Source organism: Pteronotus mesoamericanus, unplaced genomic scaffold, assembly GCF_021234165.1.
Source record: "Pteronotus mesoamericanus isolate MK-2021 breed Mesoamerican mustached bat unplaced genomic scaffold, CSHL_Meso_final scaffold_408, whole genome shotgun sequence".
NCBI classification, from domain to species: Eukaryota; Metazoa; Chordata; class Mammalia; order Chiroptera; family Mormoopidae; genus Pteronotus; species Pteronotus mesoamericanus.
Window position 1 is genome coordinate 814,793 of NW_026555315.1, and position 16,592 is coordinate 831,384.

The window sequence follows — 16,592 nt, forward strand, 5'->3', positions numbered from 1 at the left end:
CCAGAGAGCCAATCACGGGATCTTCCCTGCCGCCCGTGTGTCCCCGGCGGTGGCTCTGGGAGGCGATGGGGTGGCGGTGGCTGGTCCTCCAATTCCCGCTCGTGCTGGGGACTCTCAGTGCTGGGGGGCCGGAGAGAGAGGGCAGACCAGAGGGGTCCAGGGCTTCCGGGTGACCCCCATAGGGCCTGGCGCTGTCACCCGGAAGAGAAAGATGCACCCAGTTGGCTTTTGGAGGGTGAGGAAGCCCTCCTGTTGCAGGCAGGGCAGGAGAGGCGGGTTCGGCCAAAGTGGGGGGTGCAGAGCGGGGCGGGGGGCACTGCATCCCATGTCCAGCCGCCCAAGGCCTGCGATACTCACTTCCTCTGCAGGCGGGCCCCTCTGTCTCCAGGCCTCCATGTCCCGCCTGCGCCCACAAGCACCCCCAGATCAGGCATCAAAGGCAGCCAGAGCCTTCTGTTCACCCGCTTCCCCACAGCCTGCGGGGGCTCCTCCCCTGCACCCCCACTGTTCCCAGTGGGAGTCCGGCAGGACAGACACTCCCGGCTGGACAGACTGGCGCATGGTGGGCACCCGCCCTTCTTCGTCCCCAGCCTGCACGCAGGCCGCACAGGCCCGCCCGTCCGTCAAGCACGGTCACATGCGGCCCCTGTGCGCCCTGCCGGGCCCCGCCCCCGCCAGGCCGCCTGCGGGGTCTGCGCCCGGCTCCCAAAAGCAGGGGCAGGTCGGCGCCTGGCCGGGCGCCTCCGGTTCGGAGAAGCCGCAGGGAGGAAGGCACGCAGCCCCATGCCTGCGGTCGGGTCCCGCCCGGCTGGCCGCCCTGTCTCCGAGGCCTCCCCGTGCCTGCCCCTCCTCCCAGCAAGCGGCCTGGGCCGGATCCGGGCCCCAGCGTCTTCCAGTTTCTGTTCCGCAGACCCTTATTGTTCCCGGCCAACCCCGGAACACGCCGCCCCCCGCCCTCCCTCTGTTTACTCCTCCGCCCCGGAAGGCCCCCGCCAGGCCCACCGTCGCGGCCCCCACTGGTCACCTCCTCACCAGAGGCGGCTGGCCCTCACGGCCGGCAGCGTCACCTGGCTGCCACCCAGTGGCCACTCGGCAAGTGACATGCTTCCCTAGGGCTGCTGACCTGCTGCGTGGGGCCCGCGGCCCAGGGCTTTTCCTATTTCTTGGCTCAGCGGCTCACTCGCTCTAGGCCCAGGGCAGAGCGCGTTGCGGGACAGGCCTGTGGCCGCAGGAACAGAGAACACAGCCCCGCCCCGCAGGGGCCGACGTCCCAGAGGAACACAGAACACAGACCAGATGGGGCGGCAGGGGCTTGCTTCTGCCCCAGCCCCACGGATTCTCCCGCTGCCCTGTCCCGGGCCCACGCTGGGCTGAGGACTCACCAGAGCAAGGGCATGTGGCTGAACCGCCCGTGGACGCAGCTGTCCCCTGGGGCCATCCTCCACTCCGTCCCACCCTTCTTCGCTCAGCTGCAAGGAGTGAGCTCTTTTTCTTTTTTTTAAACAGCTTCATTGAGACATAATTCAGTATCACATAATCTACCCATTAAGGTTCGTTAAAGCTTGTTAGTACATTTGCAGAGTCACATGACTATCACCAGCCACTTTTAGAACATTTTATCGCTTCAAAAACAACCCCTGCCCCGGTCGGCATGGCTCAGTGAACTGAGCGCCGGCCTGCAAACCAAGGGGTCACCGGTTTGATTCCCAGGCAGGGCGCGTGCCTGGGTTGCAGGCCAGGTCCCCAGCAGGGGGCGCATGAGAGGCCATCAAGCGATGCATCTCTTGCACATCGATGTTCTCTCCTCTTTCTCGTGGAAGTGGGGTCACAGCGTTTGTCCTTCATGGAGCACCGCGTCTCTGTGGCACGTCTGCGGGAGCAGGTGTAGGCTCGTTCCCCTGTGAGGCTTGTAGCGAGCACCTTGCTCTCTGCAGGGCCCGCACTTTGCTCGTCCAGCATCTGCTGATGGGCCTCGGGGGCGGGGGGTGGGGTTCCGCTTCTGGCGACTGTGCGTGTGGCTGCTGTGGCCCGGGTGTGAGCCTGCGGGGAGGACACGGCTCCTTCTCTCGGGTGAGCCCCCGGAAGAGACATTGCTGGCTCAGGCGCTGTGCTCAGGTGGCTGAGAGCCACCAGCCAGAGGGGCCGTCTCCATCCCTGCAGCCGGTCCGGGAGGCTCCTCGTCCTGGTCCCAGCCCCGGGGGGCTCCGGCACCCCTTCTGGGAGTCTGTGCAAAGAGAGTCCAGGTCTGGAGGCCCCCGGGGCAGGCATGGTGTTTTGGGGCGCATGACAGACACTCCCCATCCTTGGGCCAAAGACAAGTCCTCCAAGCAGGAGAGGACCCAGGGCGGGTTTAGTTCCTGAACGGGACAGCGGGGGGCACGACTCTCCAGCCTCCCCGACTTTTCTGCCAACTGCAGCTTGGCTTTCCTTTGGGGGCCCCCTCCCCACTCAGCTGAGCAGGGCTGGAAACCCCGGCTCGGCCGGCCGGCTGGTTTTCCTGGGCAGCTGAGTTTGACGCAGGTGGGCAAACGGCTCAGGCGCTCAGGTGGGGTTCGGGGCGATGTCGCCCAGGTCCGTCCCTGTGGGGAATCCAAGCTGGTGGAACGTGGTCACGTTTGAGGAGAGGCCGCCTGGGAGTGAAGCCACGTGGAGGTCAGCCAGACTGAGACCGAAAAGAGGACGGGGCGAGGCACCTGGCCGAGCCGCGGCTGAAGCGGACGCCCGAGCTGCTCCGTTACGTGAGCCGACCCGGTCCCTCTCCCACGGCCCGATGAAGCCGGTGACCGCGCCGTGTAATCCAACAGCTCCTGACGAGTGCAGGGCCTCGGGCCCGCGAAAGGTGAGCAGCCGGCCCATTTCTCTCTTAGGTTGTTCTTTCCTTTTCTCTTTTCTTTTTGTTGTTTAAAACGGTTAAGAGGGTGAGTTTTATTATTTTTAATTGAATTTAGGGGGGTGACGTTGGTTCATAAAATTAGATAGGTCCAGGTGCCCAATTCTAGACTCCTTCTTCTGTAGATGGTACTGGGTGCTCACCATAGTCATTTGTAGGAGCGATGAACATGTTAGGAACTTTTTGTCCTATACTTTGCCAATGTTTTCTCTGGTCTGTTGTTTGTATGTGTTTGTTAATAGAATATGTTGCAGGGCACAACTTTTATTTAAAATTTTTGAAGCTTTTTATTTATTTCTTTTTAGAGAAGGCGGAAGGGAGAGAGAAGGGGAGGGAGGGCACCTTCGGTCGGTTGTCCCTCACACGCCCCCAGCCGTCGTTTTCCGGACTGGGAAGCCCTGCTCTGGGCCCGCCTGGTCCCGGGGCCCCACAGCGTCAGCAGGTGGCTTCCTTCAGCTTACTCACCGTTTACTTCAGCCTTCTGAGTCTCTGGTCATGAATTTGACCAGCCTTTCTTTTTTTAAAAGATTTTATGTATTTATTTTTACAGAGAGGGGAAGGGAGGGTGGAGAGGGAGAGAAACATCCATGTGTGGTTGCCTCTCACGCGCCCCCTACAGGGGTCCTGGCCCGCAACCCAGGCCTGTGCCCTGACTGGGACTCGAACCAGCGGCCCTTTGCCTTACAGGCCGGTGCTCAGTCCACCGAGCCACGCCCGCCAGGGCTTGACCAGCCTTCAGTGTTCGCTCTGGAGCTGAGCTCCTGCCGCCTCCCTTGAGAGGTCAAGAGCAGGGTCTCTCCCTCCCACGTACAGGCAAGCAAGCCTCCACCTGGGAGACCCCCGGGACCGGGCGCCTATGGGTGTGGACCTGGGGCCACCCGGAACGGACGGAGCCGCTGCAGCAGGGAGGGGCCGCTGTCCTTGCGTTTTGGCAGAGACTCAAAGCAGGCACCGCAGGAGCGAGAAGGGGGCCGGGGAAGCTGGCGCCGCCAGCCAGGAGCGGGCAGCCTGTGGCAGCGGCTTGGGAGCAGGTGCGACTTTGCCCCGCTGCTCCCACCTTGGAAGCAGAGGCAGAAATGAGAGGGGCCGGCTGTGGCTACAAGCCCGGGCCATGGGGCGGGACTGCGGCGCCCACCCCACGGCTGTCAGGTCTGCCCTCCTCCTCGTCTTCCATGCGGCCGTGGCCACGGTTCTTCCCGGGCGGCTGCGGTCTGGCTGTGAGCTGTGGGTCTTCCACTGAGTCTGAAGGACGCGGCCCGGCTCCCCTCCGGGCCCCCAGGTCTCCCCGCCCCGGGGACCATCCTGGGACGGGTCACAGGGGCAGCGCCACCCCCTCGGTCCAGCCACTCCCGGGAGCCAGTGACGCCACGCTGTGGGCCGAGCATAGCCGGGCCAGAGGGCAGGCCCCCTGGGACGCTGGGTCGGCCGCTCCCTGCCCTGGGCCCCGCTGCGCCCTGGGCTGGGGGGAGGGGCGGCGGGTCCCCGGACCGCAGAGGAGCCGGGGCCCTGAGCTGCTTGGACAGAGTGACTGGGTGCGTGGGCTCGGCCAAAAAGAGGAAGAGGGAAAGGAGGAGGGACACACGCAGCGGGCACACTCAGGAGGGGGTGAGAGGAGGAGAGAGAAACAGAAACAAAGCCCCAGCCTGTGTGGGATGGAACAAGCTCCCAGTCTGGGGAAAACTGACCCGCGCAGGGGCACTCGGGGAGAGCGAAAGACGCGTCCTCCAACCAGCCTCGCCCTCGCAGGGCGGGCGCTGAGCCGCGGCGGGGAGCGGATGCTGCGGGGCCACCGCCCGGCTGGAAGGCGGCTGGCGGGGTCCTCCCAGAGCCAGGAAACAGGCTAGAAGCCACAGGGCCGACCCCGGTGGCCACAGCCCGGCGGGAGGGCTGAGGGGTCACACTGAGGGCAGAGGCAGAAGCAACTGGAGCAGACAACAAGTGCGGGAACACAGAGCACCCAGGAGAAGGCCCTCGGAGGAGCCCTTCCTCTGGGACAGAAATTGTTCTCCAGGGAAGGGCAGACCTGCCCGAGAGGCTCCTGCCTCAGGACAGAAAAGACCAGCGAACCGCCCCTGTGGCCGGTCCTGGTTGTTGCTGAAACTCGGGGCTTGAAGCCTCACCCTGCCTTTGGTGGCGGGGGTGGGGGGCCAGTGAGCGTGGAAACAGTGGGCGTAACACCCGCCCTTGCAGAGAATTGCTGGGTTTGTGTGAGTGGTAACCGATGACACGGGCTTCAGAGCAAGACCTCCAGGGCTGGCTGTTAGCAGCTCCTTCTCTGCGTTCGAGATTAAGGAGAGGATGTGGGGGAGGCGGCCGCAAGCAAGGCCAGGATCGGATTACGGAGCGTTAAGGCGATTTTGTCCTTGGAGCCGTCTTCCTTGGGGACTGTTCACCAGGGCACAAGAACACGAGCAGGGCTGGCTGTAGGCACAGATAAGCCGTTCGCAGAAGAAGCCGCGCTTGGGGGGGCTCGGCACAGCTGTGACAGCCCCTTGGGCTTTCTGTCCACGGACACCCAAGCGGGCTGACTGGCCTGGGAGACCGGGCAGGGGACATTTGGTGGCCCTGAGGACTTCCTTCCGGGAGGGGGCAGCCTCAGAACCCAGCAACACAGGCCATCACCAACAGGACAAAGCAAAATGACACCCACAAAGACAGCATCGAGACCTTGACCGTGTCCAACCGCGAGTGTGGCTGTGAGGAAGGGACCAGAAGGGTGGGCCGGCCTGGGGTCGCAGGGCGGCCTCCTGGCCTCCGGAGCTCCGAGCACGTGGCCTCTGCGTGTTCTCCTCGCGTTCCGTTCGTCCCTCCGTTTCTCCACCTCTTGTAATTAGAGCTCTGATCCGTTTCGAGTTGGCTTTTGTGTGCGTGCGGTAAAGGCCCAAAGGCACTCTTTTGCGTGGGACTGTTCAGTTGTCAGCACGGCTTGCTGAATAGACTGCCTTTCCTGCGGAATCTTCTTGGTGCCCTTGTTGAAGTTTCTTGACAGCCAATAGTTATTGTGCAGCTTTTTGTAAACCATTGTTTGTTTTTTGTAAGATTTTATTTAGCCCTGGCTGGTGGGACTCAGTGGATTGAGCACTGACCTACAAACCAAAGGGTCGCTGGTTCGATTCCCAGTCAGGGCACAGGCGTGGGTTGTGGGCCAAGTCCCCAGTAGGGGGCGCACGAGAGGCAATAACACGCTGATGTTTCTCTCTTTCTTCCTCCCTTCCCCTCTTTAAAAATTAAAAAATTAGAAAAAGATTTTATTTCATAAAATCCTTAACAAATTAGAAAAAGATTAAGATTTTTAAAACAATTTTAAGAAGCCCCATTTTCTGCCTTCGCAGTGAGTTAAGGCGGCCCCCCCTGGTCCCTCCCCTGCTGCCTCTTCCGCCCCGTGCCCTTCCTCGCTTCACTGTCTCCAGCTTTAGTAAATGTGCTTAAAACAAAAAGAAAGTCCGGGGGCGACTCGGAAGCGCGCCCTGCCTTCCTCGCTCCCGGCAGCGGCCGCGCAGCGGGCGGCAGGTGGGGGCGGGGAGACCCGGCTGGCGGCGGGGCCCCGCCCACCGCGCGCAGGGACGGGCTGTCCCAGGAAGCCGCGGGGAGCCCTGCCTGCCGCCTCCCCGGGCGGAAACCTTGAGTCCCACCCCCACCCCGCCCTTGCCCTTGCCCTCTGCCCTCTGCCCTGCACTGGTCCCCGGCCAGGCCGGTCCCTGCCAAACCGCCTAACCAGGCGGGCACGCCCTCCCAGGGACCCGGTCCAGGCCGGACCACACAACGGGGCCTGGGCGGGGGGCGGCCGGGGGGCGGCCGGGGCGCCCCTGTGCGCAGGTGGGCCGCGCTGGTGCTCCGAGCACAACGGCCCTGAGGTGGGGCGACACAGCCAGTTTCTGGAACCTGCCGCCTTCTCCACCCCCAGTTTCAGTTGCCATTCAAATTACTTCGTACGAGCCCCAGGTGCTCAGCCCAGTGGTTAACAATGACGTGACCCCGACGTGCCCGGCACCTGCCTGGCGCTGCAGCCGCTAAAACGCTACCGAGTATATTCCCCGGGCCGAACGGCAGGGCGGCGACTGGTCGGTGCCAACCAAACGGTCCTCAGTCCCTTCAGCTGCGTCGAGTCCAGCCTCCCAAACCCCTCCCACCTGGCGACCATCGCTCCGGGCGCTGTATCCGACTTTGTTTCTGTTTTGTTCATTTAGTTTGTTCTTTAGATTCTGCAAATATGTGAAATCATGTGCTCTTTCTCTGACACTCCATAGGAATTTGCAGCCTTATTCATGCGCCGGCCGTCGCAGAGCAGCCGCTGCCTTCCCTGTGACCCGGGTCCGTCCCCTCCCCCTCCACTGGCACTGCCTGGGCTGCGGGCTCCAGGGGCCTGGGGGAACTGCCCACGCGGCCTCCAGCCTGAGTGCTGGCCCCGAGCCCCGGCAGCATGCGGGGAGCCCTTCCCTGGCGTGCCAGGCCCCCACCGCCACCGGAGCCCCACACCTGCCCGGGGCCTGGGCGTCTGGCTTCGCCCCCCACATTTCCAGCCATGGCTGCCTCCCACTGGCCAGACCCCGAGACCCAGGACACCGCCCTTGTCCACACCCCACACGAGGAATCGTCACACACACGTGAGACCCAAATCCAGGCCTGTCCGCCGGCTTCTGTAAACTCAGGGACAGAGCAAGGGATGAAATCTGAAGGGAGACAACAGGACAAAGGAGGCAGACGATCCTGCTCAGAAAGGGCAGGGAGGGGACACAGGACACAAAGGGGCGGGACTCCAACAAAGCCAACTCCGGAAGTGCAGCAGGGTCTGGGGAACCAGCAGCGGCAGTCGAGGGACCCCTACATTCTTAGGTATCATCAGTTACTAGCGTAGCCTGAATATAAAAAAATCTAAGTGGATTCTGAGAGAGGAAGGGAGAGACAAACATGGACTGGTTGTTCCTTCCGCTGATGACGCACCCGCTGGCTCCATCCTGCTTGTGCCCTGACCCGGCCGAAGCCGCGGCCTTCGCGCATCAGGGGGCCCGGCAACCGGCCGAGCCGCTGGGCCAGGGCTGTGGCCCATGTTTCTTGAAGGCTCGTTTCACAGACGCTGAAGTGCTTCTCCACAGATGACACAGTGTCTGGGCTCTGCTCCCAAATAATCCAGCGGACGGGGAGGGTGGGTCCGCAGGGTGTGCGGAAGCTGGGCTGGGCGTACGGGCGCACGCTGGCTGCTTCTCAGAACAGCTTTACAGAGAGAGCATGGACTTCAGTGGCCACAGAGCTCTGCGGCCACCACCTCCACCTCAAGCCCCCTCCTTCACACGCCCCAGGGCAGGGGTGTCTGGGCCGGCGGCCCATGGACATCTCCTGGCTGGGGCGGCAGCAGACCTCGGGGCAGCGCCCCGACCAGCCCTCATAGCCCGTCTGAGGCTGGCAGCCCAGGGATCTGACTCAAGGGGAGTCTCCTGCAGCCAGGAGAGGGGCTCCCAGGGAGGCGGCCAGCCTGGCCAGGCGGTGCTTGCTGAGGAGAGGCGGCCCTGCGGGGTCCATGTTGACCGGGACCTGAGAACTTGGCACTGACCAGACCCCTCGACTCACACCCCCCCGCCACCGTGGTTTGGGCTCCTGCTCCCCGCACCCACCAGTTCCTCGGCCTGCCGGCCAGGGCTGTGCATTTCCCTCCGGGGACCGCCCCCGCCCCCCAACACTTAGAGCCTGCTGGGGGCGCGTGGGGCCTTGCTGCCCCTGGACAGCACAGAGCGGCCGAGATGCAGGGACCAGACAAGGGGCAGTTCACTGTCCTTTATTACTGTCCCTGCAGAGGGGTCCCTCACTGGGGAGAGGACACAGTTCCCGGGGCCTGGGGAAGCACACAGGTGCAGGCCCCGTTTCACTGCGGGGGGGACAGGCTGCTTTGGCTGACCAGCTGCTGGGGCCTTGAGGCGTGGCCAGCTGCCCACACAGGGGGGCCCTGCGGCCACATCACAGCCCGCGTTGCCCAGGAGAGTCACTGCGCTGTCCCTGAAGACAGCCGTGGCCTCTGGGTGCCGAGAAGTTTTTGGCAAAACTAATCGTTAAAGCGACTGGGGGCAGGCGAGACACCCCCCCACCTGCCTTCTTTGTTCCCTGGCCCAGCAGCTGGGGCCCAGCGACCCCCACAGCCTCGGAGAGCCCCGGCCCTCTCCTCCCACGGTCAACGTGCCCGCGCACACGCACACCGGTCCCGGACGGAGCTGCTGGAAGGTGGTGCTGAGGACCTCGGGCGTCTGACCCGTGAGAGCAACCTCGGGCCGGGGGCCCTGGAAAACCTGGACAGCCCGGCCCTCCCACGTCCCGTGCTGACGGCCTCCCGGGGAGAGAGGAACCTGGGCCGGACGCCGCCCCTCCGGCGGGCAGGGCCGGTGAGGCTCCAGGGCTGCAGGGGCCGGGGGCACCATCCCTGAAAGGAGCGCTGACCAGGCCGCCGGGAGGGTGGTGGCGGTCGGACCCGGGCCGGGGGGCGGGGCTCGGCTGGGGACGCGGGGGGCCTGGCGCTGGGGGCCGGCGTGGCCCGCCCACTCCCACCGCCCCGTCAGGAGGGCACTCGGATGCCAAAGTGCTTGCGAAGCTGTTCCAGGAACACGAAGGTGAGCACGGTGTGCGGCATGAGGCGGATGCCAGCCGGCAGGAGGCCCTGGGCCCAGGGGAGCGGGAGTGAGGCGTGAGATGCTGGGGGGGAGGCGGGCCCCACCCCCGCCCCACCCCGGCCCGGGCCCCGCCCCTGCCCCAACCTTGTAGAAGGCCAGTGGCCCGAGCTTGGCCGTCTCCATGGTGCAGTGGAGAACGCCCTGCAGGAAGCGACAGACAGAGCAATAAAAAGAAAAGCTGCCTCTCATTCAAAAGGCAGGACCATTCACAACCCCCAGCACAGGCCGGTGCCCCCCCCCGACCTCCCCTCCCCCCGCCACGGCTGACTTGCGCATGTGACCTCAGGACCAGCACACAGCGTGACCGGGAACGTTCAAAGCTCAACAGAGAGGGACGAGTGAGCATAAAGGTCATGGCCGCCCCAGCTGACCGCTTACGCGGCAAACCAGGACCCGGGGCTAGGCCCAGCGGGCTGCCCCGTGGGCACCGGCTGGGTGCGGAGGTCAGGGGCGGGGCCTCAGGCCCCTGAAGACACGGAAGCCACCTGGGGGCCCGGCAGTGCCAGGCCGGGCGCTGGGCCTGCGGCTTCCAGAAGGCAGGCCGGGTCACCCCAGTGGCAGCGATGCCCCTGCTCTATGGGGAAGGGTCTGACTCGAGGACACACGTGGGGCCCAGGTCTCGAGGCAGCTGGGAGGGATGCGGTCAGAAGGGCAGAAGGAACGTGCCGTCCACCTCCAGGGTGAGGACACCGGCTCATGGCCATAGAGCATGGCAGCAGCGGGGCAGGGTCCCCGCCCCCGCTCACCCGGTACTCGCCCTTGGAGTTCATCAGGCGGGTCTTCAGCACGTCCAGGGGCTGGCACAGGACCGTGGCGCATCCCCCCTGTGCGGGGGCGGGGCGGCGTCAGCCATGGGCCTGCGTGCAGGGAGCCTGGGCACCCTCGACCCCCAGAGGCCTGCCCCGAGCCCCCGGGAGGCATCCCGAGCGCCGCCCCAGCCTGGGCAGTGGGTGACCCGGGAGCCCTCCCGGCCCGGGGCCTGCAGTCTGAGAGCGCAGACCACCACCTCGGCTGGTGCCTCTTGCCTCCTGAGCCCTGGCCCTCAGGCCCCAGGCCGGACAGGGGCCCCGTCCCGCGCCACGGCCAGCACTCACCGCGATGAAGCTGGCGACGAAGTGTGTGACGATGCCGTCAGACAGGCGCCCTGTGCTGAGGACCAGCTGCTTGGCCTGGTCATAGCAGGACAGCTGTGGGGTGGCAGGGGCGGTCAGGGCCCAGAGGACGGCCAGCGCTGGGGGACGCAGATAGGCGCCCACAAGGACCCGCCCAGGCTGACCGCACACCTACACCGCAGTTGCCTGCACGGTGGACGCTGTGGCTGGGTGGGCACGCAAGGCCCGGACAGGGAGGGGCCGCCCACGGCCCTCCCTGTGACCTCTAGGCGTGGGGCAGGGGCAGGGACCCCCAGGGGTGCCGCTGAGAGCCCCACCCCAGGCAGAAGCCCTACCTGGCCCACGGTAACCAGCATCCCTCGACTGGACGCCATGGTCGCACCCGAGAACAGCTTCCTCAGACCCTCTGTCGGAGGGAGGGGGGAGGGGGGGAGGGTGGGTGCCCGCCCAAACCCACCGGGCCCCCCCAGGTCCTGGACAGTGCCCCCTGCCCCGTTCCGCCCCCTCGGGATGCTCCGGGTCCTCGCTGGAAGCTGCCGCAGCCTCCAGCCACACACAGGGCTGGCTCCTCACCTTCCCGGGCCACGCGGTACAGGCCATCCAGGGCGTGGGCATAGCTGCGGGGACACAGCATGGGTGGGCGTGAGGCTCCCCTGACCACCGGCTCCGCGACGGTTCTCCCCCGGAGGAGCCACAGGACCCTCAATGTGGTGCTGCCAGGGCCGAGTGACGGGGGCCCGTCCGACAGCTTGGCCCTCCCACCCTCAGGGGCCTCAGCACCTGAAGACCCCCCGCGAGGCCCCCAGAAGTGCATCTGGGCACCAGCCCAGGCGGCTGCTCCCAAGGACGGGTGGGCTGGACACCCTGTCCGGCCCCCGCCTCGCCGAGTCCTCAGACCGCGCTCCCCGCGGCCCCCGCTCCGGCCAGCGGGCCCTGGGGCGCCGCACGGCGCCCTGGCCCGACGCTCATCACAGGGGTTCACTGCGCCATCCATCCACACACCGGCCCTCAGAGCTGACAGACAGCGTCTTAGACTTCATGAAAGATGGTGTTTTTATCATAAAAAAAAAAATCCCAGCTTCCAAACCCTTTGAAAGGTCCAAACTCAAACTTCTAAACCATCCTCCATGGGACTGTGTGCAAGGAACACACAGAGGGAGAGGCCAGTGGCCAGTCCCCATCCCTGGTCCCAGATTCCTTCCCAGGGAAGACTCTGAGGTCCTGGGCCCCTTGTGACTGCTCCCCGCCCGGGACCATGCCCACCAGCCGCGCCCCGAGGGCGAACTCGGCCCCACTACTCACTTCCGGCGCTGACTCTGGGGCAGCTTCATGTCATTCTGCATCCTGAAACCACCACATAGGCTCAGGGGCGGCGGGGACCCTGGGCCCCCCCAGCGTCCCCACCGCCGGCTCAGTGGCGTCCGCACCCAGGGCCCAGAACGCCAAGGCCCGGCGCCGCGTTCCGGGCTGGGCCCTGGTCCTGTCGGAGACAGCAAGGCCCCTCACCCCCGGGGGCCGCACTGACCTGACGTTGACCATGTCTGCGGGAGTCCCCACGAAGCCGCCGATGCAACCTGGGGCAACAGACCCCAGAGCCGACGTGTGACCACTGGCCGTGGCCCTGCTGCCCTCGCGGCCCTCGCCTGCCTCCCCCTCCCCCACATGGCCACCTGCTCAGCCGGCCGCTCACCACTGATGGAGCCCAGCAACACCTTCTTGTAGAAAGGCAAGGGCCCCTCACTGCCCTTGGCCACCCGGTCCCGCACGGTCTCGTAGATGGCGAACCGGGTCAGGGAGTAGGTCATCTGCGGGGGGAGGGGCCCAGCTCAGAGGGCAGGGGGGCGGGCCGGAGCTGGGCACGACCCGCACCCCTGGGAGCCGCCCCAGCCGGCCAGGTGCGTGGTCGTCCCGTGTGGACCCCGGGGACACGGGGAGCCCGCCCAAGGCCATGTGGCCAACAAGCAGCTGAGCCAATGTGCAAGCCTCTTTCCCTTCCCAGGCCCCAGGTTCCCCGGTTGTAAGCGGAGGTCTCCAGCTGGCTGTGAGACAGGGTGGACCCTGCGGAAGGAACACCGGTCCCCAGAGGCTCCTTCCTCCCAAGCGGCTTGAAGAGGAGCAAGGTGAGCGATGCCCGCGGGTGCCCGCGGCGGCGAGGAGGCTGGGGGCTGCCGGCCATCCCTCCCGCCTGCTGAGCTGTGCGGAGCGAGGCTCTGGGACCGGGACCTGCCCGGGGAGGCGGGGGCCCAGGCACCTGTCTGCACAGGGAGGCGCTCAGGCCGTTGTAGAGCGCGAGGACGCCGTCGGAGCGCACCACCTGCAGCGCCATGCCCGTCATGCGCAGCTTCACCTCCTGCTGCGTCTGCAGGTGCACCTGCGGGGGCGGGGCACGCCTGCTCAGAGGGGCCTGCAGCTCCGCTGAGCCCTTCCCACACCACACCGGGGCCTTCCCTCCCCCCGCAGCGACCTGTAGGATGAGTGCGACTGCACCCCCACTTAGAGACGGAAACGGAGGCACAGGGAGGCCGAGCGGCCTCCTAAGGGCGCCGCGTTGCGGGGTGGAGGTGGGACGCTGCGCCGCACCGGGCACCAGCTTCTGTTCCATGCGACTGCCGTGCAAGCCACAATACCAGGCGGCTGGTGCAGCCACCAGGCCTGTGAGCAACACTCTGCAGCTGCCGGGGGCTCTGGGCACCTGCCATGGGCAGGGGTCATGAGCCTCACTTTACACCTGAGGAAGCTGAGGCAGGACACCAGGAGGGCGGCTGCAGAGCCCCACTGTTCAGTCTTCTCAGGGGACAAAATTCTGGGGACTCAGAGGCAGCCTGAAGAGACACAGGGGGCTGGAAGAGGCAGGTAGGGTCTCCGCGGGGGGCAAAGGGGAAAGGCCACCTCAGGAGGTCACGCCCCGCCAGGCCCTCTTGAGCAGGTCACCATCCTGCGCCCCAGTTTCGGTCAGTGTACTGAGGATCAAGGAGCTCAGCGGGTTACCTCCCCTCTCAGCCTCTGCCTGAGGGCTCCGGGCAGCGGGGCAGCAAAGGTGGGGACAGAGAGGGACCTTGTGCTCAGCGCGGTGACATGAGCAGCGTCCTCCTGTGCCACGCAAAGCCGGGCAGGACAGCAGGCACTGGGCCCGTGGGCACGGCGGCCACGTGGGCAGCAGCTCCCGCCCCGGCAAGAAGAGGCTGCGGATCAAGTCAGGACATGAGACCGAGAAAGATCAAGGACCTTTAAAATAATTTTTCCCGTGACCCTGCTGAGAGGTAAAAACCCCGGCCTGGGCCTCCCTCCAAGGCCGGCCTTCACACCCTGGCACAGGGCCGCAGGCTCCCTGGCCAGAGGGCGGCCACATTCCTGTGGCCGCCCGCCTCCCCTGGCCCATCCTGGCGGCAAAACAGCATCTGGGAAGCAGAGCAAGGGGCAGTGACGCCCAAGCAGGCCTTAGACAATGGGCGTGGGACCAGGCCAGCCCAGGAGCCAGGAGGCTCCAAGGGCCCCTGGAGGCTGTGCCGGCTCCCGCGGAGCCTGACCCCCCAGGGCCCTGTGGGTGGGGGGGGGGGGCGCGGGGACCTGCGTGGGCATCGGAAGGCAAACAAAACAGGTGGGAGGAGGGGCTCCTCTCTCTCCAGACCACCCTACCTTCCCGCTCTCTGTCCTGCCCCCGGCGATCAGAGCGTCCCCAGGTCCTGGGGGCTGCTCCCGGACCGGCTAATGGGGGGCTGCCAGCTTTGGCGCCCCATTCTGCTCGCCCTGCCTTTCCCGGTGGCATGTTACTAATCAGAGAAGCGAGGCCCTCCCTTCAGGAGAGAGGCTGCTCACAGAAACGTGCCCACAGGCAGCGGGTGAGGGTTCCTGGGTGGCTCAGGCCACAGGGCCCGCTCCTCCGAGAGGGCCGGGGGCACAGGGAACTCAGGGCGCAGGGTGGCGGGAAGGACAGGGGTGGCCAGGTGCCTGCCCCTGCCCACAGGCCCCCATGACACAGGGCAGTTCCCTGGGCAGACTGCGGCTTCTGCCTCTGGCCCTTTCTCCTTTGTTCCTTGTGGAGAAACAGGGCAGAGAGCAACTCGCTGGGCTGGTCCTGGAGGGCAAGAAATTCTATCTCCTGCTGCCCCATAAGCACTAAACAAACAAAAAGAGGGCCAATGCTTCTGGCTCTGTGCCGCTCACCCCCATAGGGCAGGGCCTGCGTGGACGCGGCCGGTGGCTTCCCGGCGCCCACCCAGTCCGGAGGCAGCAGCCCGGGGCAGGGCACCTGCGTCACTCCGCCTGCCCAGGCCACAGCTTTCAGTCCCTCTCCCTCCTTCTGGTGCCAAGACTCCACCTGGCGGGGGGCGGCTGGGTCCAGGCCTGCGTGCGCTACACCCACACAGCACCCCTCCACTCTCATGAGGCAGGACGACTGTCCCCAGAGGTGTGGGAGAAATTGGCTCGGCGTGGCCAAGTGACTGCCCAAGGTCACATAGGTAGTAAAGCACAGGGCTACGGCCGGGGACGCGACCCGCCAAGAGCCGGAAGCAGTCTGGGACGCGCGATACCGGGGCTGCTCCACCGGGGTCCGCAGGGCCATGGGGACCTCCCTCCAACCCTCTCCACGCGGCGTCTGCGGGTCGAGCAGGGAGCCGATGCGCTCCGGGCTGGGCAGGGTCAGGCTGGCCAGTGCCCACGGGCGTGCAGCCAGGGTGGGCGCGGAGCCCAGGCCCCTCGCAGCCGCCCGCCCCCCGGCCCGCGCCGCCCTCACCTTGAGCAGGTCCAGCGGGTGGGTGCAGCAGGCGGCCCCGCACGAGGCCAGGCCCCCAAAGTACCAGCGCGATACGCGCGCCTCGGCCGCCATGCCAGGAGGATTAACGGTTGCCTAGGTCCTATCTGGCCCGTACTCCGATCCCGCCCCGGACCCCAGCCCGCGCCGCCACCCCGGCGCCGGGTTCAAAGCACCGTCCGTCACCCGCGCCCGGCGCAACCAATGCGCCCGCTCGCTCAGAGGCGTGTCTAGATCCGGGGCGGGGTCGACGTCGGGGCGTTGTCCAGGAGACCGCGCCCCCAGCGCCTTAAAGAGGCCGCGGCCGGGCAGATCTGGAGCGGTGCCGGTTGGAACCCGCTGTACCCCTTCCCCGGGCAAACAGCCTCGGGGGACCTGCTGCGCGGGCCTCTACCAATGCTCCCAGGAACCTGGCGTCCCTCCGCAACCGGCACCCCAGGGCCATTCCACGCCTAGGGCACGTGTCCGAAGGGCAAGGCCACTCCCCTGGCTCTGCCGGCGACCCCCACCCCACCTCCCGGAAGCCGGCCTCCGCAGTAGCGCCGCCAGCCGTGGCCCCGACCCTGCACCCAGGGCCCACCGCGCCGCGCCACGCCGGCAAAGCCAAGCCAAGCCTGTCCGCCCCGGCGAGAGCAGGTGCAAGAACTAGCAGAGGCTCTTCAGCTGGTTAGAGCGCCCTCCGGCTATGCTGAGGTTGCAGGTTCGATTTGCCTGCAGAGCACATACAAGACTCAACCAATAAACTACTACATCAATAAATTTTTAAAAAAAACTTTTTTTTAAGTAGTAAAAACTCTTCTTGGGCCCTGGCTGGTGTGGCTCAGTGGATTGAGCGCATGCCTGTGAGCCAAAGGGTCGGTGGTTCGATTCCCAGTCAGGGCACAGGCCTGGGTTGTGGGCCAGGTCCTTGGTTGGAGGCACGTGCAAATGGCAACCAATCAATGTACCTCTCCTCTTTCTCCCTCCTTTCTCCTCTCTCTAAAAGTAAATAAATAAAATCTTAAAACAAAACAAAAACTTTGGGATCAGCCAAGGGACAAAAGGCAATTCGGAGAGACCAGGAGTCCCTGTTCCCTAAACACCACCTGCAGCCAGAGCGCTCCCAGCCAAGTCCAGCCTCTGGCCTCCCTCTGACCTGCAGCCCCAGGCGGGAGGAGGCCTGGCAGGCAGAGTTTTGGGCATCC

General features: G+C 65.8%; 1 protein-coding gene across 1 annotated transcript; it reads right to left on the bottom strand.

The window, feature by feature from the left end:
- Positions 1-8,581: 8,581 nt before the first annotated feature.
- Positions 8,582-15,608, bottom strand: SLC25A10 (solute carrier family 25 member 10). Its single transcript, XM_054593249.1, has 11 exons — positions 15,391-15,608; positions 12,907-13,026; positions 12,346-12,460; positions 12,181-12,229; positions 11,958-11,999; positions 11,229-11,272; positions 10,991-11,061; positions 10,638-10,730; positions 10,290-10,367; positions 9,628-9,684; positions 8,582-9,530 (listed from the first exon to the last, which is right to left on the bottom strand). The coding sequence occupies exons 1-11, from the start codon at positions 15,481-15,483 to the stop codon at positions 9,429-9,431; spliced, it is 864 nt and encodes a 287-aa protein (XP_054449224.1). The 5' UTR covers positions 15,484-15,608; the 3' UTR covers positions 8,582-9,428.
- Between the last annotated feature and the right edge of the window lie 984 nt (positions 15,609-16,592).

Excerpts from the sequence above, each read along its gene's own strand:
- SLC25A10 (XM_054593249.1), bottom strand. The coding sequence starts at position 15,483 with ATGGCGGCCGAGGCGCGCGTATCGCGCTGGTACTTTGGGGGCCTGGCC. Across the intron at positions 12,000-12,180 it reads GCAGACATGGTCAACGTCAG|GATGCAGAATGACATGAAGC; the intron begins GTCAGTGCGGCC and ends TGGTGGTTTCAG. Across the intron at positions 11,273-11,957 it reads CCCCAGAGTCAGCGCCGGAA|CTATGCCCACGCCCTGGATG; the intron begins GTGAGTAGTGGG and ends GTGTCCCCGCAG.